Raw genomic sequence first — 12,398 nt, forward strand, 5'->3', positions numbered from 1 at the left:
AGAGCAGATGGGGACAGGTGGAGGACAGTGGGGAAGCAAGAGCATCAGGGATGGGCCAGGCTCCTAACTGGAGCAGGAGAAAGGGCCTGGGCCAGAGCAGCCCCACCCCCCCCGCCACTGTCCTGCAACCCCTTCTTTGGCTTATTCCCCCCTCCTCCCTCCTCTGTTCTGTCTTCCCTGGATCCCCCAGTGAGGCCCAGGTGACTGAGCATCCTCTGGCAGAGGGAATTAACACACTTAATTAAAGTGTCCAATGAAGAGCTTTGCATACTTCTTAATTACAGTTTGAGTCCTTTGGGGGATGGTTTGAAATGAAAGTTTCACGTGTTTCCTCATTCAGCCTACGGTGAGCCAGCGGGCCCCTCAGGGCTCAGGTAGGAGCTGGCAGAGCCCTATTCTGCAGCAGCGTTTCTCAGCACAAGGCGGCAGGGCGTGTGCAGTGGGAGCCTGGCCCCTGGACGCCCATGCTTGTCCACCTTGCAGGAGGGTGGGGCTGGGTTTTCTGGTTGTGAAAACAGAACAAAAGGAAACAAGAATCCGATAGATGAAGCTTGTGTCTCCAGCTGTCCTTCTTGTCACCGCAGGGCCTGGGGGCTGTGTAGCCCATGGTCAGGCAGTAATGGGGGACTTCGTGGACAGGGTGTGCAGGGGAATGGTGGAGCCCTCTTCCCAGACCCTGCAGAGCAGGGACACTAAACAGGGAGGGCCTGGCCACCTTCCCAGCATCAGGACAAGGACTGGACCCCTTGGTGGGCAGCCCTTCCCAGCATCTCCCATTTGTGTTCTGGAAACTGAGCTGATAGGAGATCTGAGTCAGCTGGGCCCATCCTAGGGGTGGGTTGCTTGGCCTGAGCCTTGGGGAAGCAGATTTGCCTTTTTAGCCCTGAGTGACAGCCCGTGTGACAGCTGTGGACATTTCTGCGACCTGGGTTGGCTGATAGGGTCTCTGGGCCAAGGCTGCAGAGACCCTTTCCCCTCCGTCTAAAAGGAGGGCAGCCTGCCACAGCAGCCTGGAGATGGCAGTGAGCCCTGCTTTCCTACCTCCCACTCTGGGCCCAGCCCTCTGACCCCAAGGAGGACCAGATGGGACGCACCAACCATTCAGTGGCACCCCTGCACTGGTATGAGCGGTAAACACGAGCATGCCACAGAGCAGATTGTGGGGCAAGGTTCGGGTGTGGCTCAGCGAGGGGGAGACTCTTCAGGTGGGGCACGTGCTGCCAGGCCTTGGCAGACCCTCCATCAAGTCTCCAGCTGATTTCTTGAGCTCTGTCTCACGTTTTGCCCCATTTCTGGCCCTCATGGATATCTCTCTACCTCCACCCATACCCGCTGTAGAGATGACAGGGCAGAGAGGAGTCCTTCATGGAGGGAAATGTTGCACTGGGGTTTGGGGGCTCACAGCCTACCCAGGTATCAGCCTGTGACCTGGGTACCAGCCACTCCCAGGAACTCTCATGGGCACTGACCCCAGACTCCTGGGAGTCTCTGGCTTCAGGTGGTAGCAGTGGTGAGATGTGGGTAAGGGATGGCTCTGTGCAGAGGACGTCTTAGCCTCATGTCACCAGACCTGTCTGGTCACTCCCCTGGGAATGTCACTCCCCTGATGTGCTGTCTCCACCCGTAAAGACCCAGCCCAATGCCACCTCCTGCAGGTTGTTGTTCAGTCGCTCAGTCGTGTCTGACTCTTAGCGACCCCATGGACTGTAGCACACCAGGCTTCCCGGTCCTTCCCTATCTCCTGGCGTTTGCTGACATTCATGTTCATTGAGTCAGTGATGCTGTCTAACCATCTCATCCTCTTCTGCCCCCTTCTTCTTTTGCCTTCAGTCTTTCTCAACATCAGGGTTTTTTCCACTGAGTTGGCTGTTTGCATCAGGCGGCCAAAGTATTAAAGCTTCAGCTTCAACATTAGTCCTTCCAATGAATATTCAGTGTTGATTTCCTTTAGGATTGACAGGTTTGATCTCCTTGCAGTTCAAGGGACTCTCAAGAGTCTTCTCCAGCACCACAGTTTGAACGTATCAATTCTTTGGCACTCAGTCTGCTTTATGGTCCAACTCCCACATCTGTATATGACTACTGGAAAAACCATACTTTGACCATATGGACCATTGTTGGCAAAGTAATATCTCTGCTTTTTAATATGCTGTCTAGGTTTGTTACAATTTCATACAGGACACCTCTGCAGTTCCCCAGCAGAGAGTGACCTTGCCTTTTTTTGGCCTCTCAGTAGCCCTGTCTCAAGTTGCCTTGCATCTTAGGTGTTTGCACCTGAGTCTGACTCCGTCAGCTTAGCCAGGCTGCTGCTGCAGGGCAAAGGGTCGTCTGCTTTCCACTGTGGATTCTGCGCCTAGCCTGGGCCTAGCACAGAATGAGCCCCCGGCGGGTGTTTGAGCGAGTAGAGATGCCTCACATCCTCTGTTGCTACCTAGAAGCCACCTGAAGGTACAAAAATCCATTTTCCTGGGGCCTGCACTGAGATGGGGAGTGAGGATCATGGGAGGCTGTGGGAGTAAGTGGCCCCATGGGTGAGGTCCAGGTGAATGCTGCTGGCTATAGCTTTGATAGCATTGACTGTATGGACGTTGGTCGGCAAAGTGATACTCTGGTTTTTAATACATTTAGGCTTGTCATAGCTTTCCTTTCAAGGATCAAGTGTCTTAATTTCATGGCTGCAGTCACCATCTGCAGTGATTTTGGAGCCCAAGAAAATAAAATCTATCACTGATTCCATTTTATCCCCTTCTATTTGACATGAATTGATGGGACCGGATGCCATGATCTTAGTTTTTGAATGTTGAGTTTCAAGCCAGCTTTTTCACTCTCCTCTTTCACCCTTATCAAGAGTCTCTTTAGTTCCTCTTCACTTTCTGCCATTAGAGTGGTATCCTCTGCATATCTAAGGTTGTTGATATTTCTCCTGGCTACCACTCCAAAATTTAGTGGCTCAAGACAATGAGGCTATATTCTTTGATCGGGAATCTATAGTTTGGGCAGGTCCTAGCAGGGAAAGGGTGTCTCTGACCCACTTTAATGGCTCCAAGGCTGGGCTTGAGGCATCTGAAGGCTCCCCCACTCACAGGTCTGCTGGCTGGGGGTCTCCGTTTCTTGCCATATGGGTGTCTCCGTGTGGTCCTCCCGTGTGTAGGCTGCCTTCGGCATCCTCTCAGCATGGCGACTGGGTTGGAGGGCTAGCTTCCAGAGTGTGAGGGAGCTGGAGCTCTCTGGACAGAAGCTGTGCTGCCTTTTCTAACCTTGCCTTTGGAGTCGCACACCCGCAAATTTCCCCCCGGAGAGGGTGACAGCGATGCATTGGAAGGAGCACACGTGGGCTGGGGCGTATTTTGTGAGCCATCATGGACATTACGATCTGCCACACCTTTCCCACTGCCTCTCTAGAGGTGTAAGACCCTTTGGAAGCTCCTGCCATCCCTGGGAGGGAATTGTGCCCCGCGGTGTGGCCACAGGCCTGGCCATCTAACCCCCACTGGGCTTGCTTCTGATTTGGGTTTAAGTCAACCCGGTGCCCATACAGAGCTTCCTTGAACAGTGTTTGTTATCTATTCCTCACACACCTGGTTGGGCTCCGTTTCCCCTGAGACCAGGGTCAGACGTGGACCTGGAGGTCTCCAGTGTGTCCCCCTGGCTCCTGGCCAGGCTACTGCCCCTCCTCCACTGTAATTAGCTCGTTGCCTCCCATCCCATCACCTCACACAAGCTTCTTGTCTCCCTGCCTCAGCGCTCACACTGTTCCCTCTGCCTGAAATACGTGTTCTCCTCTCCACTTCCCGTTGGGCTGCTCCCCACCACTTGTGGCCTTCCTGACTACCAAGCCGCACCCCCCACCCCAGAACCCTTGCCCTTTTGTGACCTCCTGCTCTGCTGCTGGCCAGACCTTTCCATAAACCAGCACAACGTCCTGCACGAGGTGAGGTCGTAGGCGTCATACCTGGGTTTATACGTCAGCTCCACTGCTTCCCAGCCACATGACCTTGAAGGTAAGAACCAGCTTATTGGATCCCGATGAGGATTAATGAGGAAAACTAAGAATTTCTGGTCTGGTGCTGAGTAGAATTTCAGTAAGAACATTTCCATTCCTTCTTTCTGGAGCTTCCTAGTAAGTGCTCAGGATGAATTTTCTCACCCTCATTTGGGTGAAAGAGGGAAAATGCATCTCCCTGCTTAATCCTGTGGGCCTAAACCGCCAGAAGATTATGAGAACATTGCTGAGCTGTGAGCAGAGAGGAAAAAGCTCAGTAATGATTTGCTTGCTTATTCTTAATAAAATCCTACCAGAAGAGCTGAATCTTTGCTCCTGAAAAGAGCTCTGCATAGCTCTGGTGGTATCTGAGAGCTGTCTTTAGGGCAGTGGGGCAGTGTGACCTTGAGAACAGAGCTGTGTGGGCAGGATGGCCCTCCCATAGGATGCAGGGGGCCGAAGAAGGGTAGGGGGCCTCGGGGGGGCCTCAGGGGAGGCCTCCTTCCCCTCCCCCACCCAGCCCTGGCTGAGCTGCTTGGATGCGCGGCCCCCTGGGGCCTCCCCATGGCCGCAGCTCCAGCGGCAGTGCCCAGCCAGGCAATGGCTCCAGCGGCAGTGCCCAGCCAGGCGATGGCTCCAGCTGTCCGCTGCTCTTTGTGGTGGGCCTGAGAGTGACCCGGTAGGTGGGCTATCCGTATCCAGGTTCCAGCACCTTCCACGTGGGGCAGTTGTTGAAGGTGGGGTGTGAGGTCAGGAAGAAGCCTCTGCCCTTCGGGGGAGAGGAGTGTGGACGCGGGGGCCCCTTGACCCGCCCCACTTCTGGACGTGACACAGGGCAGCAGTGGGTGAGGGGCTCCTTGGTGAAGCTCTGTCTCAGGGCCCTGGGGCCAATGCGTGGAGGCTCCTTCCCTGCTGCCAGTGCCGGACCGCATTGCCTGGGGCTCTGCTCTGAGGGGTGGTCGGTCCCCTTCAGGCTGGTGAGCCCCGCCCTGGGGCCACGGATCAGGGTGGAGGCCCGGCAGTCAGTCTTAGCCAAATTGGGACCGGGGCAGGATGCACTGGCCACGGACACACCGGCCACGCTTGCCTGCAGTGAAGGGTGCAGACCGAGGCCACGGCGAGGAGGAGGCCTCCAAGTAGGGAGGCCAAGTTGACAGGTTCAGACAGAGTCTGAGCCACGCTGGCCCGGCAGCCATGGAAAGAGTGTGGGTGGTCCTGGGGAAGCTCTGAGGCAGGGAAGAGGAGGGCTTCTGTTCTGAGAAATAAAAAAAAACTGACCTGGAAGAATGGGAAGAAATCATTCCCTTTTGCATCAAATCCATAATGAGGCTGCCATTCAGTCCAGGGCTCAGTTTGGGGTGCTGCACCCCAGGTGTCTTAACCTATCCATCCTTGATTTTCTAAGCCTTCCTTTTTCCTGAATTCCTAGTTTCTGGCCTTCTAGGTTGGGTCAAGCACTGCCCGAGTAGGGGGAAACCCTGCCTCCTGCCCATCCCAAGAAAAAGTTTCCTTGGCTTAGGCGAAGCTATTCCTGGAGCTCCATGACATCTACAGCAGTGGCAGTGATGACGTGGCAGAATCCTGTAATCCACCATGACCCAGAGATGCCGAGGAGCATGAGGCATAGGAACTCAGTCCCCGGTCCGACTGCCTCATCCTGGCCCCACTCAGCTCTGGCCCTGGGCAAGGAGCTGGCAGCTTATTTCCCCTTGTGTAAAATGGAGGTGCATAAGTACCCGACTCAGAGTTGAGGACTGACCAGGGTAGACTTAGGGGCTTACTGTTGCTGCAAGCACGGAATTCCTACAGGCTTTAGGCAGGCAGGTGTCGCGTCTCCCCTGTTGATTGCTGCCGTGTAGATCTGTGCCTGGCACAGCCCCTGCGGTGTGTCTGACACAACCTCCATAAATACATAGTTCAGGTGGTCGTCTTTTATTGGGTCCGTGAGGAAGCTGAGAAAATACTGACCCTGGCCAGGACCCCATACCTAAAAGGTTGTCCTGTGCGGTCCCCAAAACACTACTCGTTTCTTGGGCATTTTCTCCTCCTGCCTAGCCGTTACCCTGCAAGCCACTGGGGAGCCACTGGTCGTGGCTGGTGCCCCGAGAAGGGACTTGGCAGAGAAGCCTTGCAGAGATTTCTGCTCTCTCGGCTCCTCCATGAGCCTCCTGTTCCCTCAGTGGCTTTTAGGGGTTCTGCTGTCTCTCCTTCCTGTCCTAGGAGGAGCCTGTTGGAGAAAAGGACCATGTCCCTTCCCCGAGGTGTAAGGTGCTCTGTGTCACCACAGATGGGAGCTCCCAGCTGGCCGTGCAGTGCCTCTTTAACTGAGGCAGCAGGAACTTGCCATTGCTCTTGGAAGGGGAAGACCCATGCGCTCCCTGATTTCATCCTCTTCCTGCTGGCTTGGGGTTGCTCCACTTCTCACTCTGGGTTCCCCTAAGCAGTTAACAGCCACGCCTTTCTCCGGCCTCAGAGTCAATCCTCCCAGCGTGGGAAGCCCCCACTTCTCATTTTCATGTGAGTTTAAGTGGGGATTTAAAGTAATTGGAAAGCACTTTACAGATTTAATTTGTACTGGATGCTCAAAGGGCAGTTTCCAGGTAAACTTAGCCAAGAGATCCTGGGTGTATTACTGCTCACCCCAGAGATGTTCAGAAGAGACGTGGGGCTATTCTGACAGCAGCAGATATAGTGCAGTTCAGTCCTGGCACTACCTGAGCTAAGCTGGTATCAGACTGCTCAGGTTTAAGTGGGGGACTCACAGTTCCCCCTAGACTGACATCCACCTCAGACACCAGCTGTGAGTGAGGTCCCCACGGTCCTGCACTTCTGACCAACTGGCTACAAATCTGGGGGTTCCCCCGGCCCTCCTCAGGTTCCATAATTCACCAGAACAACTCACAGAACTCAGGAAAGCACTCTTACTTACAATTATAGTTTTACCACAAAAGATACGAATCAGGTACAGCCCAGTGAAGAGACACAAGGGGTGGAGTCTGGGCAAGCCTGGAACCAAGCTGCGTGCCTTCTCCCTGTGGAAGACGACTGCCCTTTCCTTACAAATGCCAGCTGTCAGGAGAGGGCTGCCCTTGTCTGCTGCACTGCTGAGGCTTCCGAACTGGAAAGGGACCTTTCCCAGGGGAGTCCTGTTGTGTTGCCTGGCTCCATCTAACCAGGGACCAGCTACCCTGCCAGGTTCGGCCTGTGGACATCCCATCTGAGACCTGGGGAGAGGCAGAATGGAGAACTCTTGGGCCCTGAATCTTTTGCTCTCCTTGCCAGAGTTACCTGTCTCTCATAGCCCAGAGCAGAAGGGACTCTGAGCCAAGCTCAGAGGGTCCAGTCTACCTCTGAGCCTCCCAGGGCCATAGCAGAGGCTTGGTGGGATGGTGTAGCATTCCATGCTGGGCCTGACCCAACAATGTTCCTTTATCGCCCTCCCTCCCCACCCAGATGCTCAGAGATTCTGCTACTGCATTTCTGCCACTGCCAGGCCTCAGGGGACCTGCACAGGGTTAAGTCAGAAGCCAAATCCTGCAGTTTGGGAAATTAGAAGTATTTATGGGATTCCGCAGAGACTTCCTTTTTCCCATAGTCCTACCAGTTGTTCTCAGTTGGAGATGTTACTGCCCTTAGGGGGATTTGCAAATGTGCAGGGGAGTCCTCGCTTGTCACAACGACTGGGGATCCCACTGGCACGCACCCAGCAAGGTCCAGGGATGTTAAATATCCAGTGAGGAGCTGGGCAGTCAGGTATACGTTTTGAAGAATAGTCCTGCCCATGAGAGGCACTGGGGAATGATCCATTTACTTCCCCTGCCCTCTGGTTCCTTGGAGAGTCACCTTCCTCATCAGTTCGAGGCTAAAATAAAAGAGCGTCCCTCTATCCCAGCCTGTGACCAAGGGCAAAGTGTTATTTCCAGGTGAATGTAGGCCTGTGACAGAAGCATTCTGTAGTGCACACACTTTCTCTGATTGTTGTTATGTGGCTCTTATGGGTCAAGGAAGACCTGGATTTGTGTGGTAAGAGTTCACAGGGCAGGGAGTCCCCTGCAGCCCACCCAGTGTAGACTTGGATTCCTCACCTCAGTGTCCCTCTCTGGGTCCCACCTCCCACTCTGTCTCTGCATCTCATCTTTTCCTCTGGGCTTCTTGATTTCATCATCTGTTTTCATTCCATGAAATGTGTTTAGAGGAGCCAGGCCCGGATCACAGCTGAACCCCTCTCTTCTTGTTTTACAGTCGGGAAGACATCTCTGATCACACGGTTCATGTACGACAGCTTCGACAACACGTACCAGGTGAGTTCCTGGGTCCCCGCCCCTCACTAAGCCTCATGGTGTTTGTAGCCTTGACGGCTGCCTGGACACCGTGCCAGCCACCCTCCCAGGACTGCTGACGCTGGAGGAGAGTAGGGTGTGCATGGGGCCCAGGGCATCTATGTTGCCTCGGAGGAGCCTCCCATTTGCACCCTGGTCCCAGCCCAGTAAAGACCCTGAGCCCTTCTGAAGCTCCAAACCTCAGCAAATGTTTCCAGGAGAGAAAGGACAGCTTTCAATTTGTGTTCTCCTGCCCCCATGGCAGGTCTAAATCATTACAGTGTTTGGATTCTTGGGAGTCATCATATGGAGGTGGATGGACAAGATTCTAAATGAGGGTCATGAAAGAGCAGTAGGGGAATGTGCTTCTCCAGCGTGGCTGTTGGCTGGACCTTCATGTGTGTGCACACGTGGTTGCTGGGGCCCTTCCTTCCCTGGAGAAACTAGTGTGGTGGACCTACACTGCTTACGTGGGCAGGAGGCTAGGTGAAGTGACCTGAGTGCCCCTGGCTCTCAAGGGAGATCTAGAGTCAAACAGAAATGGCTCCAGGAGCCGAAGGCTGAGCTCTTGAAGGTCAGTAGCATTTCACTTTTCTGGCACCATGGATGCATGGGAGGTTTGTCAAATGAAGTGAATTTCCCCTGCAACTATAGCTGTTATCATAAAGCACCAAACTTAATCATTTCAACTATTTTTAAGAAAAAATTTATTGTTTTCTTCCTTAAGACAGACAAGTAGTAGTGCATTTTTCTAAGCCAGTGGGTTCTGTGAGATGGTAGTTCTAAGGGATGTTAGTTGGAGAAGGAAATGGCAACCCACTCCAGTATTCTTGCCTGGAGAATCCCATGGACAGAGGAGCCTGAGCGGGCTACAGTCCATGGGGTCGCAAAGAGTCGGACACGACTGAGTGACTTCACTTAGTAGGTGTTGTTTGAGATAGAAAGGCAAGAGACTGAGGATCACTGGTGAACAGAATTCTACTGCAGGACTTCTCAAGGCCTTTACCATATCAGTGCATGGTTTTAATCTGCTGGAAGATGTAGTGTGCAGAATCTCCCGGATGTATTTGATCACGGAATCCTTTTGTCATTGAGTCCTCAAAGGATAAATATTTATAGAACACCCTGAGGACTGTTGTGCTGAGAGGTCTCCCCACCTTCTCGGACTTACAGAACATGCAGAGCGCAGCTCACTGCCAATTATAGTTCTGTGTCTGCTCTAGTCTGTCTGTCTCACTCTGGACCAGTCAGCATCCTTGCCTAAAATACAGCCCCTTTCTCTGCCTCCCTCTTATCCCTTCTTTTCTTCTGCTGTCGTTTGAAATACCAGATAACTAGTAGACTTGGTAGGAATCGACTAAAGGGTAAGGCCATGGGGTCCCGAATGACGTACACAACCTTGGACATCAGCTCTGGGATGACTGTCTCGGCCACACTTGGTCTCGTTTGGTGCAGGCCACGCTCTGTACCAGGGTGGGCTTGCCAGAGGCCTCTCTTCCCTGCAAGGGGAGTCCTCCTGCATCATTTTACATCTGAATCACAGCTTTAACTTCAGTTCTTAAGTCTGACTTGGTGTTCACTTGTGTGTGTGTATGAATGATCTCACAGACATTATTTTGATTATTTGATCTTTTAAATGTTATAATACTTATAATACTTGTTGATGCCCATTAATAATAGTGACACTCCTGGTTGGTTGGTATTCTTCACAGTGATGGGCAGCAGAGGAGGCCTCAGGGTCTTTGCAGTGGCCCTCAAGAGCCTCAGCGGTCCTTTGTTGTGGATCAAAGCCTCAACTTCTCCCCATGTTGTTGGAGTCCCTCACAATCTCAGCTTACCTCTATCTTCAGTGTCATCTCCCATGACCCACTGCTTGTCCTATATCCTATGGTCCAGGCGCCTCCCTGCTTGCTGCTCCCCAGTCAGTGACACTCTGAGGCCTCTGTGCCTTGGTTTATGGTGTCAGCTTTGCTGGAATGCCCTTCCCACTCCTTCTCTGTGCTATGAAATGTTCTTCTGACTCACCAAGGCTCAAGCGCATGTCTGCCTGTGGTTGGGCCATGCCCACACTCTGTGCCCCGTGGTTGGGCCGTGCCATGCTCTGTGCCCCGTGGTTGGGCCATGCCATGCTCTATGCCCCATGGTTGGGCCGTGCCATGCTCTGTGTCCCGTGGTGGGCTGTGCCATGCTCTGTGTCCAGTGGTTCGGCTATGCCAGCTCTGTGCCCCGTGGTTGGGCTGTGTCATGCTCTGTGCCCCGTGGTTGGGCCGTGCCATGCTCTGTGTCCCGTGGTTGGGCTGTGCCATGCTCTGTGTCCCATGGTTGGGCTGTGCCAGCTCTGTGTCCCATGGTTGGGCTGTGCCACCTCTGTGTCCTGTGGTTGGGCTGTGCCAGCTCTGTGTCCTGTGGTTGGGCCATGCCCTGCTCTGTGCCCCGTGGTTGGGCCGTGCCATGCTGTGTGCCCCGTGGTTGGGCTGTGCCATGCTCTGTGCCCCATGGTTGGGACGTGCCATGCTATCTGTCCCGTGGTTGGGCTGTGCCAGCCTTGTGTCCCGTGGTGGGCTGTGCCATGCTCTGTGCCCCGTGGTTGGGCCGTGCCATGCTCTCTGTCCTGTGGTTGGGCTGTGCCAGCTCTGTGTCCCTTGGTTGGGCTGTGCCAGCTCTGTGTCCCGTGGTGGGCTGTGCCATGCTCTGTGTCCAGTGGTTCGGCTATGCCAGCTCTGTGTCCCGTGGTTGGGCCGTGTCATGCTCTGTGCCCCGTGGTTGGGCCGTGCCATGCTCTGTGTCCTGTGGTTGGGCTGTGCCAGCTCTGTGTCCCGTGGTTGGGCCGTGCCATGCTCTGTGCCCCGTGGTTGGGCCGTGCCATGCTCTGTGTCCCGTGGTTGGGCTGTGCCACGCTCTGTGTCCCATGGTTGGGCCGTGCCAGCTCTGTGTCCCATGGTTGGGCTGTGCCAGCTCTGTGCCCTGTGGTTGGGCTGTGCCATGCTCTGTGCCCCGTGGTTGGGCTGTGCCAGCTCTGTGCCCTGTGGTTTGGCCGTGCCAGCTCTGTGCCCCATGGTTGCGCTATGCCATGCTCTGTGCCCCATGGTTGGGCCGTGCCATGCTCTGTGTCCCGTGGTTGGGCTGTGCCATGCTCTGTGTCCCATGGTTGGGCCGTGCCATGCTCTGTGCCCCATGGTTGGGCCGTGCCCTGCTCTGTGCCCCGTGATGGGGCTGTCCCCACGCTCTGTGCCCGTCTGCAGCTCCCTCTCCCCAGTACGCTGTCCTCCCAGCTCTACAGGAACGCCTCCTGCTTTGGATGGGCTCTCGGCGTTGCTGAGGCCCGGACCCTCAGATTCAGTGCTGCGTTTGTGGGCCCTCGCGGGGCCTGCCCACAGCCGGTGTCAGGTGCCTCTTCATCCCACAGTGGCTTCAGGAGGGACTGTCTGCCTTGATTTTTAGACCCCATCACACTAAGTTGCCACAGTGGCCCAGGGTCAATGTCCAATGTCGTGCAAACAAGCAATGAAAGCCCAAGTGCCCTCCCCACTGCAGGCTTTTCTGGCTTCTTTTTTTTTTTTTTTTTTTTTTGACTGCAGGTGGAATTTCTTTCCTAATACCTTCTAAAATGGTAATTAGGCTGGGAGGCTGGGGCTCCAATTCTCTGTGTACACAGGCCCATTTTAATAAATTCTCTGGAGAGGGAGAGAGGGAAATGTTAGTTTTTCTTAGCATGATGGCAGAGACACTTGGGAAGTAGATGCCAACCCCGAGGGCTCGGGGATGTTCCCAGTTGTCCTCTGCGTGGTGATCACTCCCCAGCACTGCCCACTCATACCTCATGTGTCAGCCCTGTAGCCCAGGGCCCTCCCGCCTCGCCTTTATTGGCTGAGGTGCCCAGACAGTTTCCAGGACTGACTCCCTCACTCCCACCTTTGCTGCGTCTCTGGCTCTGTCTCCTGCCCCGCTCCCCTGCTCACATACTCTGACAACACGTTTGCCACGTGCTTACTCTTTGTTGCCACAGAATCTGGCTGTGCCCTGAGGCAGGGCATGGAGGGTAGAGGGTGTTCCACCTCATCCTGTGTGACAGCGAGTCCCCCCGCCCCCGGCCGTGT

The 12,398-nt window shown here is 54.5% G+C and overlaps 1 protein-coding gene across 1 annotated transcript in view; it reads left to right on the forward strand.

Annotated features, from left to right (window-relative positions):
* Nucleotides 1-12,398, forward strand: part of RAB6B (RAB6B, member RAS oncogene family) — a 58,910-nt gene that overhangs the window by 20,681 nt on the left and 25,831 nt on the right. Inside the window, exon 2 of the mRNA XM_069565430.1 lies at nt 8,225-8,283. Within this exon, the coding sequence (XP_069421531.1) occupies nt 8,225-8,283 (59 nt within the window). The remainder of the gene's footprint in view (nt 1-8,224; nt 8,284-12,398) is intronic.

Source organism: Ovis canadensis, chromosome 1, assembly GCF_042477335.2.
Source record: "Ovis canadensis isolate MfBH-ARS-UI-01 breed Bighorn chromosome 1, ARS-UI_OviCan_v2, whole genome shotgun sequence".
Lineage (NCBI taxonomy): Eukaryota > Metazoa > Chordata > Mammalia > Artiodactyla > Bovidae > Ovis > Ovis canadensis.